General features: G+C 41.3%; 1 protein-coding gene across 6 annotated transcripts in view; it reads right to left on the bottom strand.

Moving 5' to 3' along the window:
• Positions 1 to 22,875, bottom strand: part of nectin1b (nectin cell adhesion molecule 1b) — a 229,170-nt gene that overhangs the window by 111,502 nt on the left and 94,793 nt on the right. Inside the window, exons 6-7 of one of the 6 annotated variants that reach the window (XM_008426431.3) lie at positions 8,071 to 8,100; positions 84 to 6,758 (exon numbers count right to left, since the gene is read on the bottom strand). The exons of 4 other annotated variants lie outside the window; for them this stretch is intronic. In XM_008426431.3, coding sequence (XP_008424653.1) covers positions 6,253 to 6,758; positions 8,071 to 8,100 — 536 coding nt within the window. In that variant the 3' untranslated portion in view covers positions 84 to 6,252. Of the gene's footprint in view, positions 1 to 83; positions 6,759 to 8,070; positions 8,101 to 22,875 lie in introns of those variants that run through there. One more of the 6 variants, XM_008426432.3, reaches the window with a different exon arrangement.

Genomic DNA, 22,875 nt, shown 5'->3' with positions numbered 1-22,875 from the left:
GCGCGTGAAGCCGGAAATGTGCTGCAAACATGGACCATGTTCAGTCAGATGACACATTTATCCAATCAGTGAACTGGGACAGGTTGACTATTGAACTCATTTAATGCTCAAAACAAATACAAGTTACTTTACTGGGTCATCACAATTGAACAAGAGATTTTTTTTTTATTCTTATATCTGTAACACCCTCAGAAATATACATTCACATGGCTGCATACAAACAGATTAATTTATTTTTTTGTACTTTTTGAGATTCTTTCAGTGACACCATTTTGACAGACTGTAATGCATTACCCCCTTTGTATGACAGTGAAGTCACTATTGGCATGTTAAAAAGGTACTAGAGGAGCAGTTTTTAGTCGAGACTTTGGGAAAAAGCTATCCATCAACTTCATCTATCCATCACCGAGTCTCCATGTTTGCAGTCAAATACGGTTTATTTTACACAACAGGCTCCCTATTAAACCCAGACTATAATCTCAACTTTATGTACAATATTTACAGTGGAATGTTAAACATACAGAATACAAAAAGTAGGATTAGGATGGAATGAAGTTACAGTCACTATTATAAAATAGAAAGTCAGAACACCTCAGTAATATGAATGTTAATATTTAGCAATATACATTTTAACCCCAAAGTATTTACTTTTTTGTTGTTGTTGTCCGAGAAGCGGTAGTGGCAGTGGTTTCATAACAGAAGCAGAAAACAAAGTCAGATGAAACCATAAGTTTGTGCTTTCAAATGGGGGCGATGTTCATTAATTCATACATGCAAGTTTCGTTTCTTTTTACTGGATTAGAGTCGCTGTTGTTGTGCTTAAAAGCTTAGAAGATCGTCAGCAATCTGATCTGAGGCTGCAGGATTTAGATTTCTGCTGGATTCAGAACTTCAACATTGAGTGCTGTGTTCATTTGTTAGTAAGAAAAAAACAACAATTGTTGAATTAAATTTTTTTTTGTGTGTGTGATCAAGTATGCAGTGTTAGTAAAGTGCTGGGATGAAGACTAACTAGGTTCCACTGCATGTAAACGATCATTTGTGTTAAACGGATATTTTTGTTTTGTTTTGTTCCGGACAAAAAAAAAAAAAAAAAAAAAAAAAAACCTGAGTGTGTTTTAAATTTGATTTTATTTGGGTAGACACAATTGTGAAGAAGAAGAAAAATCCCAGCATACATTTTTATTTTCAAATACAAATTTTGAAAGGTGTGCATTTGTTTTCACTTCCTTTACTCTGAAACCCCGAAAGAAAATCTAGTGTTGCACTTAAAAAAATCCTGAAGCTTTGGGATGTTGGTTAGATAATGTTAGTGGACAAATGTTTAACTTAATCAGTTTTTTACAGTTTCAGAAATGTTTAAGAATTTTTGAAACTCTATTAAAAAAATCACAAAAAAAGGTTAAATCATGAAAAACAACATGAATTTAAGACCAACGTGCAGCGTAAAAAAATAACTAAATAATAAATTAATACCTTAAATAAGGTGAAATGCTGTTTGACTTCAGTGCTTTTACACCCAGTCAGAAAAGACTTTGTTATATCATTGGCGGTTTGGGACGACGGCTTTTAGCCAGCTGTAAATATTGCAGCTGTCAAACCAAACCTTGAGTAAATACACACTTTCCCACGATGATGCTGCTAGAATGTGTTGACTTTAATTGCCTTCCTGTAAGCTCATGTCAGGAAAAAATAAGAAATGTGTTTAACAAAATGAATGGATAAAAGCACAAACTGAAAATGTAACTGTTAGCGGGAAGCTACTGTGAACAATCTGGACTAAATTTCAGCTGAACTTTTGTAGCTTACAAATCCTTACAGATCCTGCAGAAACACTGAGAAGTGCATCACTGTGAAGTAGTATTCACAATTTAGAAATCTAATGTATGAAAATGTCTGCAGGTGGTTATAATTTATTTCATTTGGGGGTATCAATGTAAAAGAAGAAGATGCACCAAACCTCACAGGTTGATTTGAACATTTTTCTTCTACTTCACATTTCTGGATCTTTTTTTTTTTTTTTTTTGGTCTACTATATAAAACCTCAATAAAGCACACAAAAGCTTATTTGAAAAAAACAACAACAAACAAACAAAAGAAGTATGAATACGTTTACAAGAATTGTGTCCAACAGTTTCGTTTAATTCATCTATTTGGGGAATGAAGAGCTTAAATAAACAGGAAGTGGTTGCCGTGACTACCTCACCCCTCCTTCCTTTGATAGGCACTGAATGAAAAGAACAAAAAACATAAAACGTGCTTTGTTTTCTTATAACGCTGCGGTTCAAACTATTTCTGACTAAACAAGAAAGCATTTCCTCTGCCTGTGTGAGAAAACCAAACTTTTTTTTTGTCCACAGTGACAGAAGAAACTGGCTACTGTTGCTCGGTTTATTTCGAGTCGTGTACTGTCTCTTTAAAACTGAAATAAGGCCGTTGAAAAATGGATCGGAGGAGGACAGGATGGAACTGACTACTAATAAGAACAACAGAAACCTCACTGTTCAATGCTTGTTTGTGTATATTATACAATATAGACTGAGGCTCATGATTAACATGCTCATCTAAAAGCATACAGTAGACAAGCATGGACTGAAAAACATTCACATCTGCAAGAAAATCCTCTCACAGGGGTGTTTTTTTGTGTTCTTTATCATTTTAACATATATTTATATAGGTATTTTTGTATTAACTGCAATATTGTCGTTGGGTACGGCGTACCGATGAAATCATAGCTCTGCCAATACCGACGACAATAAAAAAAAAGGAGGATATTGTCGTCTTTCTAAGCTGCAAATGAGGACAAAAACACACTGGGATTGACTGGGAAAAAGAAAAAAAAATACCAACGAATGCACTTCCACTCCCACACACAAAAAACATGCATAAAATAAGGCTTAATACAGTATTTATAGTGTTCAGAGCCAGTCAGATATGTTGTTTACATCCACAGATTTACTGCAATGCCTCTCTTATCTCTGATTTTTCACATTGAGATTTTTTTTTTGAAGCAAATATATTTTGCTGATCGTGTAATGGAGCTCAGAGGCGAGGAGGAGAGAAAGTCTTTCTGCTATACTAGCATCCACTGGCACTTGCTAACAGCATTTTTAAAAACAGACACAGGTACATACTGTATAACGGTGGCATAAAGAGTCAGTGCGTCCCCATATGCAGAAATAAATCTTGACATTAAGGAAAAAAAATTATTCATTACTGCAAAATCACCCCCCAAAAAAAAGCTGGAATTCATTTAGAAAGAAAGGAAGAACCATCACTAAAGCAGCAGTCAAGTTTTTACGCTGCTTTCTTGCTCTGCAGCATGGCCACCGTTACTTTTTCACATCCCTTTTACTTGTTAAAATATTTTCTCTGTTAGCGTAAATAAAAGCATCAGTTGACATTTCCCCTCCGATCCGAGTCCTTTGAGTCCACGGACGACTCCTGGTGGAAAATGAGGTTGATGTTAGCCAGTAAACAGTCTCAACTGGAGAGGCAGAATCATTGCTGAGAAATTCCTCAGACACTTTTTCGCTGACATCCATTTTGAGGAAAAAGGGGGGTCGGAACCAAACGTAATTATGACAGCTCAACACACGCATAAAAACAGGAAAAGAAAAAAAACACCCAGACGTTTCATTAGAGTGGTAAGATTTCTGAGCGCATGTACACAGGTCAAACTGTTCAAGTCAAGTGACAATCATGACATTTCCGAGCACTATTAGTGATCCTGTGAGACTCAGCGGTTGTCTTTCCCACATAATTACTCACAAAAGCATTCGTACCTTTTGGACTTTTACACATTTCGTCTCATTATGACCACAAAATTCAATGTTATGGGATAAATCCACACAAACCAGGGCAAAACGGTGGAGTAGATGGAAAGTGATGCGTAATTTCACAAATCTAGAAAATGTGGGCTTGTTCATTTTCCAATTAAAGAATGATCTGTCATTTTTACCATAAGCAACATAATCTATAAAAAATGTGCACAATCACATTGTATTATTTTTAAGTAGTTTGCATGAAATACGTATTTGATCATCAACCAATAAGCAGGAATTTAGCCGGTAGTTTGTCTTTAAGAAGCTCTCCTATCTTCCACTCCTTACTTGTCCACAAAACCAATCAGACTCCAACCTCTCCACTAAGGGGAAAGTTTTTTAAACCCGCTTTTTTCCCCCCCATATATTCGACTTTTTACAGCAGCCTGAACAGCCAAATTCAGATCTTTTCACTCACGCGTGGCCCGAGCTCGGATACATATCCAATTGTTCTCAAAGCGTTTGCAGTCTGAACGCTCATGTTGCATTTTATTCAACTATTCCATCTCTGATGTGGGACGTGCATCGTAACTCTGCACCAGCAGAAACCAGACGCAATAAATGTGGACGTAAACAATGACTGCAAATTATTATTCTGAAAATTCTGGACTTACAGAGCATCACATCACAATCCCACCTCTCCTGGTTCCGACTGCGCATCTAAACATACTTCTCTACTGAGGCTGCAGTCAATACTCAACAAAAGGCCTGTGCTCAGGAAAGCTTTCTCTTCATTGGCTGCCATTTTGTTGTGATCTTTTGACGGCACCGCTAACTCCCAGGTTTGAATAACTTCACTGCCAAAACACACAATCTTACCACGTATTTTTTGTCTAGTTTCTAGTGAAAACATCGTATTTGTATTGGACACAAGACTAAAAATATTTGGTAAAGATTTGGAGTTTTTGCAGTGAAACTGATCCAGGAACTGTAGCATCCATCATTACAGCGCGTTGCTACGTGGAGCCGACTTTCAGTCTGAAAACGTCGACACTAAAGTCTGATTGCTACTAAATAGTAGTATGACCATCATGACCTGCTGTAGGAATGTATCCAAAGAGACCAAAGGGACAAAGTGTTGGTCCAATCTCATTTGGAGTGGGGCTCCACGCAGGATTTCACCAATGATGATGAGAAAGTTCAGGAATCGGCTCAAAACGACACCGGATGATCCGGTCAAGGTTACCAAAGTAACCTGGTCCTGAACTACGCAGAACGTCAATTGTACCAAATACTTATTTCATGCCAAATTAAATATTTTTTTGATCAAACAATGTGATTTTCTGGATTTGTGTGTAAGGTACAGTCTCTCACAGTTGAGCTGAACCTTAGACCTCTCCATTCTCTGTAAGTGGATAAAACACTGATTCCTACTTTGTATAGCCGCCTGTTGCTGTGATTAAATAGATTTTGTTTATCATCTCATCTTGTATCCCATCTTAAAGATCTCGTGACAAAATGTGGGAAAAGTTCAAGTGGCGTTTTTTACCTTTGCAACAAACTGAAAAGTAGAACACTGAAGTCTGCCCTTCCCTCCACTGACTTCATGATTCACTGATAAGGGCACTCATTTAACATGATGGAAGCGTTAGCAATAAAAAAAATAAATCATTGAATGTTATTATGTTACCACCATGTGTCTGTATGGCTCAGTAGACTGACACCCTTTAATTAAAAATAAAAACAGCAAATAAAGTCCAAGATGGGGCTTGAGAAGCATCAACAATGTCTTTGGAGAAGGACAATAACGCGCTTTCGCCATAAATGTTGCACGTCTGTACAGCTAGTTTTCTTTTTTTTTTTCCTTTTCTTTTTTCCTGAAACATTTGACCATAAACTTTTAAACACTTTAAGCTCCACCTGTAAAATATGTCAGACACATAACTCTCATTTCTCTGCAGATCATACAAAAAGAGAATATAAAAATGACAAATATGCAATTGCTAATGACAAAAATAAACAAAACAAACCAAAGTGAAATAAAAAAACAACCATACATCCAGTGTAGGACTTTCACAAATGTGCTCAGCAAAACCTCAACCTGTTCTTTTTTTTTATACATTTAATACATTTATAACATGAAAAATAAAATACACAACAGTATTGACCAATCACCTTTCTGGCCTTGGAGCCACATTGAGTCCATTTACATACCTTAGTTTGTATTCTTTGCCCATTAACTTGATGAGAGCGACACCAATGCTGTCATGTTGAGAAGTTGTGTCTTGGACTTTAAATAGACCCTTGATTTTTCTAACAGTGATTAGTTGGATGGAGTCTGATGCGGGGCATGGAGGGAGGGGGGGTGAGCTGGAAATGCCACTGCGGGAGGTGCAGGTTGGTGGATGTGAGGGTGGGGAGGTGTGGAGGTGAAGGGTGAGGTGGGATGCAGGTGAGGGACGACAGGTTGCTTGGCGGTTGCATGCCTCTACACGTACCACTCTTTCTTAGAAATGACAGAGCCGTCGGTTTGAGAGATCATATCGTCGGCAATTTCAGGTTCTGGGTCGTACTGGAAGGCCAGAGTCCGCTCCCCGTAATCCCGGCTCTCCCCCTCATCCACAGTGAAGTACGGTCTCTTCAGGTCCTCGGATTCGGTGTCGAAATTCCGATCACTCGCCTCGAACCCCCCGGTGTTGCTGATCTGGGTGGGCTTCTTCTCGTCGTCCGAGTCGTCCGGGTACTGGAGGTTCTTGGGGATAGGGGGGTGCGCGGGCATGGCGCCCGCCTTGCTGTACCCGTTGCCGAAGACATGCTTCTTGGTGCTGTAGTCCCCCTTGAAGGTGCGCTGGCGGCGACGCAGGAACACGAAGAGCAGTATTGCCGCCACGATCACCAGGATTACTCCCCCCACAGCGCCCCCGATGGCGGCACCTGCATTGTGCTGCTCCGGAGGGATGCCGTTGCCCCTGGGTGTTGGGTTGATAGGGAGGTCTGGGTAGGAAAAGACAGATGGAAGGGAGTGTGTCAGTGCTCTGGTGGGAGGAGGTGCAACTGTGCAGGTGCATTTTTTTTTTTTTTTTTCAAAACAAAAAAAAGGAAAGATGATGTAAGGGAGACGAGGACGGAAAAGCAAAAGGGAAAGGAAGGACCCCCACCGGACGCCCACAGCCGAGCCCACCCAGTCCCACCGGAGCCTCCAGTGTTGAGGACGACAACATGCAGTTCAGACACGGACAGAATGACATCGACCCCCGGCGGACCCGACAGAGAGAGTCAAAGTTCAGCAGCATGCATCAACCAGAAATGTTAACCATTTACTTAGAAAGCAGCAGCAGGAGAGTTTTTACAGCGCTATAAAGGTAATCGTCTCTTGTTTTGCTACTTAAATGTTTCAGATCAAACTGATTCAAACAGACAAAGACACACACAGCAATTTATGGTGTAATTGCTCCCTAATTCTAGCAACTAACCGTCCCACCTTTGGGGCAAACAACTTTTTTCCAAGTGTAACGTCACACCAAAGCATCTCAATTTAATTTCAGCCAGGACATTGACTAACCAAAATCTTCATTTCCATGCTTTTGGCCTTTCAGCGTTGGATAAGGATTTACTTTTTGAGATATTTTTACCCTGCTTCATGTTGTCAGAGAGGTCAAAGTTCAATGATTTGCAGTTGAAATCAAACCAAAACACAATCAAGCAATACTTACATGATGACCTAAAATTAGGTACCGATCTTATCTATCGGTTATTGACATATTAACAGTTAATTCATGATTAAACAAGCTGAATTTCACAGAAGGTCAGTTTGGTTTCAAACAGCTTTTTCCCTAAAAATATAACCCTTTTTTTTTTTTTTTAGCACAGCTCAATTTGTTGGGATTTAAAACATCAAAGTGACCAAAAAAAATAATAAAAAAGGGAGTTTATTAAAACACTTTTTCATCTTTTGAATGAATCAGCTTAAAATAAACATAGTGAAAGGCAAACTACAGAGGAGTCCGACATGAAGTAGCTCCACAAGACGTCTTCATCAGCTGTGCAGAGGTAATGAAATGAGAGAGCGCCGCCTGGGATGATTATCAGCAGCCAAGCAAACGCGGACACAAAGCACTGAAAGAGCAGATAAACACGGAGCTCATCCACCGGAGCAGCCGAGCGACACACCAAAGAGACGGCATCGCTTTAAAAGAGGAAATGTGTCGTTTTTATAGAAAGGACCACAGAGAGAGAAGGGAAATAATATGAAAGATATGCATTAATATAGAATGTAACATAATAACATAACATAAACGTAACTTACTGCTGGCTGCATATGACACAGCATTCATGTCTGAGGGTAAAGTGAGACATCGTGGTCAGTCCATTTCTTTTCACAGAACAAAACCTCATGGGAAAAAGCAGCATTTACTACTCAGACAATTCGAGTGAGGAATCAAAGGAAAGGGAAGCTTTTTGTTCGAGAAGCTTTCCCGCTTTTGATATGATTACTAGTCTGGCCTCTGCTTTGATATCTGCTTTATTGCCACTCTATTATGAGACATCTTCATGTAATTGGGATTAGATTTTAACGCCGTCCATATGTTCATCTGGAGCAGATAAACATGAGCGCTGACGCCTTGAACGCAGCTCGCTTGCCTTCTGCATCGGCGTCGCCTTCAAGCTGAGTCAAGGGAAAGAAAACCCATCAGCACAAGCGACAAACTCTGGATTTTTGCAGGAGTTTATGCGAAAGAAAATGATCCACAGGTTCAATGCGATTGTATAAACAGATACCCCTAAATAAAACCAACGACTTTAAATCAACACAACGCAGAAACAACGTTCAAAGCATTTCTCGTGTCATCCAACTCCAACTACCGGTTTGTCTCGGTCAGGTTTTTAAATCTTGATGCGGAAATATTTGCCATTTTGTCTGCATCTAGTTTTGGGCGGGATTTAACTAGGCCATTCAAACATTAGATCATCAACCTCTGCTTTTGCCTCAAGTGCTAACCACATTTTCTGGAGAATCGACTTCTAATCAGCTCCTTCTATCTTCCTGTTTTCTTTTCCCCAGAGAAAAAATAAATAAATCCCGCAGCATGATGTCATCACTTCTGGGAATAGTGTGTTCAGTGTGGTATCTAGTGTTGGTTTTCCACATGTAGAAAGTTCGATTTTGCCCTCATTTGCTGTTTGACATGATTGCTAAGTAGCCAACATGGCGGCAGGTGATCTTATGGTCTTCTTATAAGAGGAAGTAACTTGTGCTGCACAATTCTTGGAAAACTTAGCATTGCAATATTGTTGCTGAAAACTGAAATGACAAAAATCAATCAAATCATCAACTAAACTATTACAGTCAACTAACTACAGCATTCATGGAGTCCTTGAACGTTGGAAAAATGTACAATTTAAATAAAACCACGCATGTGACATGAAAAGAAATCTGAAACAGTCGACGGGTGTGAATATGAATGCAAGGCATCGCAAACAGTGATGCTACGGTGCAAGTCAGCCAAATCAAAACGAACATCACATGGACAAAAGGGACGCATTTTATTATAAAAAGATACTAATTTCAAACATAAAAAGAAAATCTTTTCAAATGATCAACCTGAAGCCTTGAATCAAATCAGTTACGCTTGATAATTACTGCTCTTTATTAGAAACGATGAATCTGAGCATAATGCGGCTATGAAAGGATGGGACTGGGTAAAGTTAAGAAGCGACTGAAGCCTTCTTCTTCTTCTGCTGTAATTAGAATGGCACTCTATCAGTCCAAAAAGGAGAAACCTCCCGAATGCCGCCGCCGCCGCCGCTGCTTTTCTCCCGAGGCCCGGCTGCAAAGCTCTCCAATTTCTAAAGAGGCGCCGGGCACGGTCTCAAATATCAGCTCAGGTTTTAATCTGACCACCTAATGGGATTATTCAGACACAGGCCTTCATTACACACATCAATGGGAGAGCAGAGCCAGGTCACCCCTGCTGGAGAACGCATCCTTCCTCCAGACCCGAAGAGCGGCGGAAATCCAGATGATTGAGGAAGCGAACAGCAAAGGGAAAATATTCGGCTGTAATCCTCTTCACTGCCCCTCGCTGACCTCCTTGGCTAAGATCTGGTTTTGCTCTTTTAAATCCTCATTTCAATCTTAATTAGGGCGATTTTCACCCAGGTGGCTAAAATGAGACATTAACTTTCATTAAAGGGGGTAAAAGAGGCAGTTAAGGTCCAGATCAGAGGCAGTTAAAGGTCCCAACGTCAGCCTTCGAGGTGCTCACTGTTATCTCCACCCCGAGAAAGGATCAACTCTATTTCTTCACCACTAATGACGGAAGGAAGAGGTTTCATGTAAACACAATAATTATAATATCTCAACAGCAGGTAGGCTTTAGATTCTGAACAACAGGAAACTGGAAAAAAGGAAAGATGGAGGCCCAAAAGAGGGAAAGATGGGAAGCAGAGGAGGTAAAAAACAAAAAAGAAAGGAAGGACATGAACTGAGCAAAAAGGAAAGAAGGAAGATGGTTAAATGCGAGGAGGAAAATGTAGGAAACAAAATGGAGAGAAGACTAAAAAAAGACACAAATAAAGGGGTGCAGGGCACAAGGAGGGAAAGAAAAGAGAAAGGATGGACAAAAGTAAAAAACAAAGAAAGAGGGGACGTGGAAAATTACAGAATAGACTGGTAGAAGGAAGGAAAGAAGAAAATATTTTCCACAGTCCACATTTGCCGTTGTGTGGTAACCTTGTAATAAACTTATAAAGTACGGACTTGAACCAACTCTAAACACTCTGAGATTTTTGTGGTGGCCTCCCACCCAGAAAGAACCTGTCCAGGCAAACACAGCTAATGCAAAAAGCTGTGAGGATGCTTTACCCCGATAACCCCGGTGCTATAATTGGAGTACTTTAAAACCTGAGAAAAACACCGTCTAATCCTCATCGGGTGCAGCAGAGGAACAGAGCTTTTATTCTGCAACACAGAAAAACTCACAATCTGCCACTTCTCAGACTGTTACCAAGTCCGCTTCTTCCCCCGCTCTCATCCCCCCCACAAGGTCACTTCAGTGGCTTTGCAAACATGAAGATATCACAAGAAAATAACTCTCTACCAGAGCAGCAGAGTCTTGTGTGAACGCAAGAGGAATCTGAGTAGCCATGGTGCAAACTAATCACGTTTCAGAAACAATATTTTCACCAAAACGTGTCTGAAATGGAGGTGATTTAAAAGCCTGCAGGAGAAGGAGAAGGGAGCAAAGACTCTTTGCTCACCTTCGCTACCAGCAACACCTGCCAAGCGGCAGATAAAGACGACCCCAGCAGCAGCTATGATACTGTTCCAGTAAACAAAAAAGGGGGGCGTCTATTAGCGGCGCAGTGGAAATATGTAGATAGTGGCAGAAACTTTGACTTGCAACGTCTAAGACGTGCAGCTAAGATTAATAGGAGGAAGCACGTTCTGTGATGGGCTATAATTCAGCCCAAAGGCCTAATAGATGCATGCAGGTCAGGAATAACAGGAAATGCTTTGCTTGTTCTAATGCCGCATCCCCGTCGTTTAGGATTAATCATGCAGCTCTGAATGTTTGACATGATAGAAAGGATGATTTACTGGGTCCAAAGGTTTTAGTGGCAAAATCTGCTTCCTTTACAGCAGATCCATCTGAGGCCGCCGTGTTCACAACCGCGCAAAATTATTCATACCGCTTTGCTACAACAACTAACTATGTGTTTTATAGGGATTTTCCTTTATAGACCAACCAACCAACAAAAGCAGCCTAAAATTATGAAGTGAAGAGAAAATTTGTGGTTGTGAATCTTTAAACAAACACTTTGCAGAAGTGTCTTTTCCTCCTTTTGTTATGTCTGCACATTTTTTGGGACGTGCCTTTATGACCTTCCCTGAATTTCTGCCTATTCGTCTCAAGGACAGTCAGTCTGAATGACGGCCGTCTGTGCAAATGTAACGTCTTGCCAGAGAGATTCTGGTCTTTAATTCCAGTTTCAACACAGATGATTGAAATTAATGAGTTATTTCTTGAATATATCATCAAATTCTGCAAAGGCAAAGGAAGCCATAGATTTGCTTTAAGAGTGTTGAACCTGAGAAACATATAAAGCTTGCAGTAAAGAGTAACTAAACCCCAAATCAACTTTTTATTTGGCAGATGAACTGTATAAATTGAGCCTTAAGGGTGGTATCTTTATGTTCTCAGTCTCTAATAACAAGACAAAGTTGATAGATGTGTCCTTGGTCTTCTTGGGTTGAGCTTCAATTAACCCCTTCCTCTAAGCCTCACACCTGGCCACGCCCCCAAGCATATCTTGACTCCGCCCACTTTGGTGCAATTTTTCAAAAATTGTCTGGGATCTTCACAGAACAGATTATCGTATTCTGAGATCAAATTACATACAGTTGGACTCTTTTTTTTTATTAAATATGACTTCTCGAGGCTTTAACGTAGTAAATCCAAAAGTAGGTTACATTTCTCAGGGTTTTCTTTGGTAAAATGGGTGAATTATTGATTTTTAATTCACATTAATGAGCCATTTTGAGTGGGGTCACATAAAATCCCATCATAAATAATAATTTGAAGTTTGTGGCTACAAATCTGGAAAAGTTTAAGGAGCGTGACTAGCTGTGCCAGGCGTTGTAAAGCAGGCGCATCGTTAAAAGAGGAAAACGGTAAACAAGTGCAACCCCAATAAAAACAAAAAGGAAAGAAGGAGATCTTGTAGTGGAAATGATTTGCGGCTTCTGAAAAGCAGCAGACTAGATACAGAGCAAGGGTTTTTATTTCAGTGGAAGCCACAGCATAAAACAAACAGCAGGAGTGCCGAATGTTCAAAGATGCTGAAGGAAAGGAGCGTCTGACGCAGAAGGGCCTTTTAGAGCGAGAAAGGAGCTGTTTCCCAACTCTGTCCTGCAGGTTTCTAGGTGTGCTGCAGTCGTGTCTGCACACGACAAAAAGGCGAAACAGAAGGAGCTGAACATTCCTGAGACTTAGCAACAATCTCTTGGACAAGGTTATGACAGAGGCTGGGAAAATGAAAAGGATTTCAAAGCGCGGTGCAGGGAGTGGTGCAATAATGTGACTAATCGAGGAACAAGCAGCAGACAACAGAGGATCAAAAGGAAATGCAGGAAGAAGTTGGGGAGTGTTGACAGGCGGGAAAAAGGAAGATGGAGAGGGGCGCTTTGGAGAAGTCGGCGACGGTGACAACGGCAAATAAAGAGTGGCATAATGAGCGAATGACGACGGGGACAATCGGAGAAGACGCATTAATTCAGTGGATCCAGAGATCCTCATTACTTCCCCTGTCTGAATTTGCCAGTAGTTGTGAAGTCATGGAAATGTAATTCTGCCACAACGAATAAAAGCTCGTCACTGACGGGAATTAAACATGCTTCATGGGGAGCTGCAGCTGAGGCAAATCTCGCCACTGATTTCTTTCTTCCACATCCACGCTTCCTTTCCTCGCCATTTGTCAAAAATACTTCTCATTTCACTATCACTTACGGAGCAGAGCCCACCTCATACGCAGCAGGTAAATGCCACTTGCTGCACTAAAACCTTCAAACCCATAACTCAAATTGAGTTTCTTTCTTCCAAACGGCCAGTGGATCAGAAGTGGGAAGAGGGGGCGTGCTGGAGGAGATAACGCAGCGAAACGCTCTCATCAAAACACCGGTGACATCATCTCTGCTCCGCATGTGTGAACATGCGGCAACCTGCAGGATCGATCCTGTCGCAGGAACACAGCAGGGTGCTGCGTGAGTTCTGTCGAAACTGCTCTTCCGGCGCCGCGTAGACGGAAGGAAACCCTTAAACTCGTTCACATGTCGTCGTGTTTCAGCTACAAAACTCTACGTATTTTATTGTTGCTTTATGTGAAATTGAACATAATCACACATGAAAAATTTCATGTTTTAGGTAAGTGTCTGAAAAAATGTAAAATACATAACTGAAGTAGGTAGTATATGTTTTCTTTTATATGTTTCTTAAACATGTCCTGACAGTATTGACATATGTGCTCTTTTACCTCCACCCTGTGGTCCTACTGCCATCTACAGAAATTCACCGAAACAACCAATCAGAATCAGAGGGAGTGTCCGAGCGCTGTCAATCACGCTTGTGTACGCTGCAGCTGTACTAACGGCTGAGAAACATCTTGCAGTTGCAGGAAAACCGTTTATCTGCCACCATGTGTGACCATGTTAACTAGCTTTGTACGCAGCAATTAATCTGCCTGTTTCAAAAGTTCAAGCACAAAATTCATTAGGCATTAATACACACAGTGGAAACTGTCTTGGGATTAGCCTGAAGCCAACATCTACAATCCTCATCTCCACTGAAGGGGTTGCAGCCAATCAGTGGTAAGAAAAAATAACCATACCGCCTCAGAATCAGCTGCTTTGCACCTTTCAAATATTTTAAATATGCTCAACAAAAAAATCTTGAGTCAGATCAATTTGTGGTCACGTTCCACAGAAAATCGGCAAATTTGTTGAAATAATCTTGCTGCAGAGATCCGTAGCTCTGACTCGATACAGATTAATAAATCTGTGGCAGACATGAATTTAGGTTGTTGGTTTAATCAGGTGAGACCAAAAGGAGAACTAACCAATCAGAACACACTTCACCTGCTGAGAAACATGGAGGGAAGCTGCAGAGTTACAGTGAAGATGGACGGGGTGTAATTTCCCCTCTTTGTGTTTGTGTGATACCTGATAACTCGATACGTTTGTGGTTGTGACGTGATAAAATGTGAAGTGTGTGAATACTTCTGGAGACATTTTGCTCTCTCTGCTCTTCACCGATGGTCAGAACACACAATGTGCTGATTCACAGCAGGAATAAACAAAGTTACAGCCATTTTCACAAAGCCGGGGTATCGTAAACACAAACGCCACATTAAGGTTGGAAACGCTTCTTTGTGTGTTTTTTTTTTCTTTTTTTTCTGAGCTCTTGTAGATAATCACTTTGTGCTACAGGGGCCTTTTTCTAATCACTTTAAATGCACTTTTAATGAGCGATGAATATTTACAGCAGCATCTTAACACCAGTGCTCCTTTAAAAACATGTTTGCTCATAACGCAGCATTATTAAACCGTCTCTCCCTTTATTGCCGGGCTGCATGCGGCTCCAAAGCCGAGCGGAAAGGCTGTTATTGGGTCAGCGGCTCGCAGCAAACGGATCCGCACATTAGGATGCGTTGAGCCGGAAAAGGTCAGGGCTCCGTTTGTTTACCGTAACTGTCCTGCTCTCAACTTCTTCACTAATTGTTTTTATGTATATATTTTTTTATTTCTGCTGCCCGGTTGTTACGTTGGGAACGTAACGAGCGAATCGGCGAGCAGCTTTGGAGCCAGCGGTCAGACTCTGGGACAGCATGTGACCTACTTCATCAGGCTCTCAGGGAGGCGTGACAGATCCAACACCACACGGCTGGACAGCGAGGAGGAGGAGGAAGGAGGATGAGGAAGAGGAGGTGAGATGGGCCGAAGGGGGCTCAGCCAATCCCCCCCCCGCCGCTCCATCTGTCTGCCACATCCCTCTCCTCTGCATATCCTCCGGAGAGCAGAAACGGCAAGCCATGCAGAAACAAATGTTAAGATAAATCACTTCGATCTCAGCTGCTCTTCTCTCACATGCTCTCTCTCCCCGGTGACATTTGCATTTCAAGTGTCCAGTCAGGCCGTTGCGTCTTCTTCTTCTCCAAACGGTGAAATAAAACCCGTCCGTTCCGGAGAAAAAGGGAGCATCCCTCTCCTCCATTTTACGCAGCGCTTACTCTGGCACGGAACAACGCCGCGTAGGGTTCAAGGGCCGGCCTGCGCTACCCGAGCAACGGGAGCAGTCCGTGCTAATGTCTCATTTGGATAATGAGGTGTGATCTTGGCAGGATCTGAGACGCAGGCAACCCCCGCGCCAGCAGCCGAAGACGTGGGGGCGAGGAAGTCGCTTCATCATCCTAAAGATGCGAAAGCCTGCAGGTTTGTAGATGTCAAAGCAGAAAGTTCAAGGGTGATGAGAAACACGCAGGAGGAGGTGGAGGCGTGTGTGTGTGTGGGGCGGGGGGGGTCCTCAAATGTCTGCTCAGCTTCAAATGAGAGTGTAATAACACACAAGACACACATGTGGCCTTTGGGTCTATGAATAATGCAGGCGGCGATGTGAGACGGCGACGCCGCAATATGGTATAGAGCGCAGATTGAGACGGATGACAGGGAAAGACAAACAAATTTCACATTGCAAAGGGAACCCTGTGCAAAGCTGACATCGTAACGTCTCTCATCTCTGTTTGGGAACAGAAAGAGACAAATGGCTGAACAGAGAAGCACCGCTGTTAGATGTCAGTAATATATGGTGCGTTACTTGTTCCATTCAAGGATCTTCTTGCCGTTGTCTTTATAACACAGAGAGATGGATGTGACGTCACTTTGAGACAGGCAACATAGACCGTAGCAAAATCTACGCAGACCTGTGGTAAAGGGTCTAACAGGTCTGCCAACCTCAAACTCCATGGTTGGTTGCTGGGATTTTATGGGATAAGTCAACACACAGTGTGAAAGTAATTCAAATAGCAAATTAAACGTGTAAAACAAGGTGCTGGGTATCTGCAGGTTTCATCAAGTCAAATTTAAGACTTTTAAAGACCTTTTTAATGCTAGCCTGAATTAAATTTAAGACTTTAAAAACTATAAATAGAGGAGCCCTGCTGACTCATATGGGCTGACAACAGAAGTGAGCCACTGGCAAAAATGAACAACATCCAGCCAAACGGTGACATTTGTCCTTACCCACGATAGCTGCAAAAAAAAAGCTAGCTAGCTAGCGTGAGTATAACAGCAACAAAAATGTCTGTGTGTGAGTCAAACTTTTGCCCGACCGAAAAGTCTCACAAGCAAAAGCAAAACATAAGATCGAATCGTCACCAAAGCATGTAAAACCTTTGATTTGCATATTTAAGACCAATTTACATTTCTTAAAACTAAAGACATTTTAAGAGCTTCATTTTACATCCATGAGTTTAAGACTTTTTAACATTTGTTAAGGATGTGCATACACTCCGGTATGGAACAAAAACAAAACATTCCCACATCATGATACCACCACCACCATGTTTTACTGTGTTTTCTTGCACATAAGCCTGAAAGTTCAACTTTGGTGACAACTTGTGGCAAAATCCTAACTGGACTTTCTATGGTTTTCCTGCAACAACTGTGATATAACTCCTTAGGTTTGCAAAGTATTTAACAAGCAGCTAGGCTAACCTTTCTGTCATTTAAGCCTGGGATCGGTGCAGCTCCTCCAAGTATTCAACTTTACACTAAAATTTAAAATATCTACATCAAATGTAGCTTCTCAAATTGAATTGATAAGCTAAAGGCCAAAGTGATCAGATTGTTTTACAGTGAGACGTTTTCTTCTGCAGAAACTCTTGAATATAAGTTTTCTGTGATTCAAAATGATAATATTGTTAGGGGAAGTTGCGTTCTGCTACCAGAGTAGAGTTTTAGCAACTTGAAGAATCGATGCAGGAGTGCCCTCAAGTCGTTCTGGGGGCTTGCAGCAGCACGTTAGATGTCAGGGATGCTGCATCCAGTATGATAAAATCTTTATCTGATGGACCAGATTTGATCAGATTTTATCAGTCAAATCCCTAAAATGAACCTTCACAGCGACAGCGTGAATATCTGGAGGATTTATGACAGGTGCTTTTTTAGCATCACCATTTTCTCCTGTTGTTGCTTCATCACACCATTTCTGGATGTGATATTTACACTGAGACGTGACATTTTAAGCATTTGGATACAGTTACTGTTCTACATTTGCGCCATTTGTCTCCATCACAGATTTTAGTGCGAGTTTATCTTCTAGGTAATTCCTTTTTTTTGTGTGTGTTTGTTTTTCACCCCCTCTCATCATCTCTGTGCTTTATCCCCTTAATATCAGTGAAATGTAGGAATTAAAGGATGGAGAAAGCGACATCCAGCAAGCAGCGGCGGTTGACACAGGCTGTTACGTAAAGTCATGTAAACAGCCTTCTGCCCTCTTTTCCACCTCTGCTCCGCTCCCAGATGCTGTTTGCCTCGGAGCTTATTTCTGCCTTCCATCTTTCGCTACTCGGCTAAATTCGAAAAAAATCAGATTCGCTGGAGCATCTCATGCGATCACGTGTTTTATTTATATTTCCACAGAACGTTTCCCGACTTATTTGGTTCATTTTCACCACATGTCGGAGGTTTTATTTTTTATTTTTTTTACCATTTTCTCTGGTAACTTGATTTTCCCCAAACAGAAGCTGACTGTTGCTTGTTCAGGCAGGCGTGAGCAGAAGCTGGCAACGATAGTCCTGTGTTTTCCGAGGCGTCCGTCCTCCTGCCTTCTCTCTAAACTTACGAGAGCGCTCCATCCAGTCTAACCCGTGTGGTGAGGCCCTGCAGCACAACTGACACAAATGGAGAAGTACAGCTGATCCATGAGTGTTGGGGGGCGGAGGGGTTGATCTCTGAAAGGTTCACAAACATGATGCCCCCTGACAGATCCCACATCCTTCCAGCTGATCCTGAATAAATGCGCCGTCTTCGTACGGTTTTCTCACACAAACCGGCTCTTATGTGCGAGAGCATAAATCTCAAACTTGGTAAACAAATATATCCAAGAATACGGAAAGCAAAAACTTTCCCACATGTCAATTTACTGTTAACTGCCAAGAATTAAGGAAAAACCAAACCACACATCTGCTTTCTCAGAGGCGATAATGACATAATTGTAAGGCCGTCCCGACAAAACGGCCATTCATCACGCCGCATTATGAGCTGGGAAGAAATTTAAGGTGGCGGCATTGATTTGTTTCAAACACAAAAAACAAAAAACAGAGCGCGGTGGTGGAAAGCTGATTATCCTAATGAAAGACTGATTCAGCTCTGGTGAGCTGGAGGACGATCTCTGAGGTCTAACCGCTTCACTCAGCCCCTCTTCCTGCGGCTTCCTCCGCCTGCTTGACTGGCATTCCTATTAGACGCTTTGAAACGCTGCAGAGTGATTGGTCAAAAAAACAACCTCCGTAGTGGCGCTGGTTTAATTGTCTTTACTTTTCAGTGCGGCCTCTGAAGCCTGTTGGTAATTAGCTGATTGATCATTTCTGACGACTCGTCAACTTTATCTCTGGAGATTTCTGAACTGCATGAAAATGAGGCGGGAAGCATCACATGACGCCTCCCTCTTCCGCCTTTTCTTCCCTGAGAGCGGGGACAGATTAAAAACCGAGAAGTGCTTCATTAGATTCTGACACCGTATCTGCAGAACACGTGTCGTTCGTGGAAAGCCGCCGTCACCCGCGCGACTTACTATTGTCGCCGCCATCCGAGCTGCGAGCGCCATCCCTGAGCTAATTGAAACAAGGCCCGCCGTGGCCCCCGCCGATATCTGCGGCGCCGCAGCACCTGCAAATCCGTCAGTAAAAGAAGCTTGATTAAAATGCGCTTTCCTTTAAGAGCTCCATCAGCGCTGCATCCCACAGTGAGAAAATAGCTTTTTTTCCTCCCATACAAACAAGTTGTCAAGGACATTTTATCTCCCTGACACAGGTGGCGGGGGCTGGCTAACCGACAGGTGTGCCGCGCATTACCCTGTCAATCTAAAAAATTAACTTGGAAATGAAAACAAAAAAAAAAATAAATAATAATAAAAAAAAAAGAGCCGCCACCAAAATCATGCACATCCCAGCGAAAAGTCGAGCTGGAGGGAAGTTTTGAATCTTGAGTGCTCGGGCTTCACTTTTTGTCGTTACTTTGTTAAAGTTGACTGGAGGCTAAAGAGACCATCTGGCTGAGTTATTGATTCTCAAACAACTCCGTCGAGAGCCTCTAAGTCTCAAAAACATTAAAATTAGACTTTAACAAGAAGAAAAATGCGTGTTTTATGTTTTCCAACCCTCCAGCTCCTTGAATTATTGAACAAATGCATGGAGGCTGCTGCCTCGTCACCTTCCTGCGCTGCAAAGGGCAGTTGGGTGGCGATACCTAGACCTCACTGTGTGCAGACTGCAACACCATGTCAGCCTGCAGGTTAATGACTCATCAGCAGTTTGTTCAGCTCCAATTATACGCAGCACATGTCAAGTTGGCACAAGTCTGTTGAATTTCAGTAGAAAGTATTTTGTTAAACCTGAATTTTGCCTGAAACGGATCTTCATTCATTCGGTTTCTTCAAACCGATTTGAAGAAAATTCACATTAAGCACAAAAGGCACAGGAATGAAACCTGCAGTCATATTTAAGAAATAACTGAATAAGTGCTTAGATGAGATTTACTGACAATAACAACCCTTAAGCAGGTATCAGCCAAATTTAAATCAAGTTTAGATTTTTCACTTTAATTAAAAGTCAGGACAAATATTAGAAACAATTGTACTTCGATTAATGAGATTCATATGTGAAAATAATTGTAATGAGTTAAAACTGTTTTTAAATTAAAAAAAATATTGTATAAAAATAATTTTCTAAACAAATACAACAAGGTTTAGCTCGAGTTTCTTGGAGTTAAGTTTTAGAAAAATATACAGAAAAGATTGTGCTGTTTTCATTTCCATAATGCTTTATATATAAAAAATGAAGATAAAAACAACTTATGCTTCCACCTACATTTTTTCAGTCTGCACATCGACAGGAATATAAATATTGTTTATCTATTTCTGTGAATTGTTGTTTCTTTGTTTTATTTTCCATTTGTTTTTTCAGCAATGTGTGGTTTTGACTTTTGGATGGAAAGGTTAAAAACGAAAATAAATATCTGTTCTTTTCTCATCTTGAATTTCATGTGTTCATTAGTGGTAAGCACAAAAAAAAAATCATCATAATTAACACAAATAAATGTTTCAAAACATCATCCTGTGTAATAAATCTATTTAATATGTTTCCTTTTGTGAACAGAGTTACTGGAATAAATGAACTTTGATGAAATATTCAAATTTATTAAATATGACTGCATAAAGGGATTTATTCTGCACCAGCATAAAGATAAAACTGCACTGCCCCAGTCAGTTTGAATCAAAAGCGCTGAACTCTGCCGCTTCAGATCATCCACAGCCATTTTTGAGCTGCTCTGCAATTTGACGGGGCGCCACGCTGGAGCTGAGCCTCTGAACTGTGCATTAGGAGGAGAGGCTGGCTGTTCTCGCCTTAACTTGACAGTGTTACTATGGGAACCGGCAACGTGCTTTTAAGGCTTGTAAGGCACCCTTTGGGAAATTCAGTGCTCCTGGCCATGTAACAGTATAGAACAACACTTGGAGCTTGTTTCCAGCCAGCTTATTACTTCAGAGGGTACAAAAAGACGACCAGGTGCTGTGTGATGTTTAATATTCAGGACAGGTTTCGCAGTGAATGTAATTCCACATATCAAGGATGGAGCTTTCTTTTTTTTGTAGTGGAAATAAAAGCAGCCTTCAGACTGTCAGACTAAAAATATGACATGCTGAAACATATGAAATGATATATTAAAATGACACTGAATCTCGCAGATTCAATTGTGAAGGCCACACCCCTTTTTGGGATATTTCCAAAAGGAGGTGTGGCCTAGATGAAAGTTATCTCCCCGAGTGCGTGGCTGTCTTAAAGTTGTGAATGTGAGCTTGAGTAAAAATGATTATAACAGCGTTTTATTTGCTAATTTAGGAACTTCGTGTAGCTAAAGGTTATGTAGTAATAATTGGAACTGTAGCACACTGTCCAGTTTGGCTCCTGCCTCTTTAAAAGCCACACCATTTGGGTGCAGCCTGATCCTGACAGAGTGCATTTGTTGCTCAGTATTTGTTTGACAACAAGTCAAACAAGCCTCTGGCAACAATTATGCAAATCTTCCACTGATTTTATGAAGTTAAGGACGACAAGCCTCAACAAGTAGCTCTGAAGAAATGTCTTTTGTTGTTTTGTACTTTGAAGAAACCTAAAGGTTGCAGGAAAAGGGATCCTAATGCACCGTTTTATGGTTCCTAATTATGTGCAATTCACTACCTGAGATTGTTCATCACAGAAAGTTGCCACTGTTGTTTCCTCCTGCTAAGAAACAAGGAGTGATTTCACAGATTCATTATTCATTTTGTTTCACCTGCTGCTTAAGAAATCTGCAAGCCTTTAAACAGTTGCAAACCTAAAATACGTTGTCTTTTTTTTTTTTTTTTAAACTAGACAAACTGAAACTGAGCACACTCCAATCATGTACCCACGCATTGTTCACTTTGCTCACACAATAAAAATTATGCAGACAAATGAGGAGAATAAGCAAAGACTACTGGGACCGCAGCATTGTGGTTTGTTAATTTAAGCGATCAATGAAAAAGGAGAAATGGAAAAATTACTTTGGTGCATTTGCTTTGTGCAGTTCTTTATGCTAAACACCCGATGCAAGCTGGTCCACATTGATTCAGAGTTTCTAAAGGTTCTTTAAGAGTTTCTGATATATATATTATTACACTCTGCAAACAATGTCGCCACATCTGTCGACTTGTTTTTTTCTTTTTATTCCTGAGCCTTATTGCTGCAAGAGAAATAAGACATGGAAAGAGAGGATGCAGAAGCAAATGCCACTGTAAGGAACAGCTGTTCATTTCACACCAAGCACAGCAATTCCAGAGACACGAGTTAACATGCAAAGCAATGCAAGTTAGAACACGCCAGATTCCCTGAAACCAAGCAGCTTAGAGAGAGAGAGAGAGAGAGAGAGAGAGAGAGAGAGAGAGAGAGAGAGAGAGAGAGAGAAAAGTCCTTCCAGTCCAACCAGACCAAAACTGAAACAGTCCCCCAGAGCCACGCACACAGCTGCTACCAATCAGAGGAAGATCCCCTCATCTTTAGGATGTATAGCGGGATCTGGTTTGTAATGGATAGCAGAGGCTTTGTCCGTCTCCTAAGGGTTAGAACCACGAGGAACCACAGAGTATGTGTGCCTGCAATTATGTGGAAGGGTAGAAAACTGAATCAGTTTTGCTCAGCATTTTGTTTTCCCCCCAGAAGAGACAAAAGAAGCAGAAGAGGCACGAGCAGTTTGAGCAAGTTATGATCAATACAGTGCCCTCACCTAAAAACCCCCCAATTTCCTGTGGGTTTATTCTGG

Source organism: Poecilia reticulata, chromosome 13 (assembly GCF_904066995.2).
Source record: "Poecilia reticulata chromosome 13, P_reticulata-male-v2, whole genome shotgun sequence".
Classification (NCBI taxonomy): Eukaryota; Metazoa; Chordata; class Actinopteri; order Cyprinodontiformes; family Poeciliidae; genus Poecilia; species Poecilia reticulata.
The sequence above is the reverse complement of the archived record's forward strand: the minus strand, read 5'-3'. Positions and strand labels throughout refer to the sequence as shown.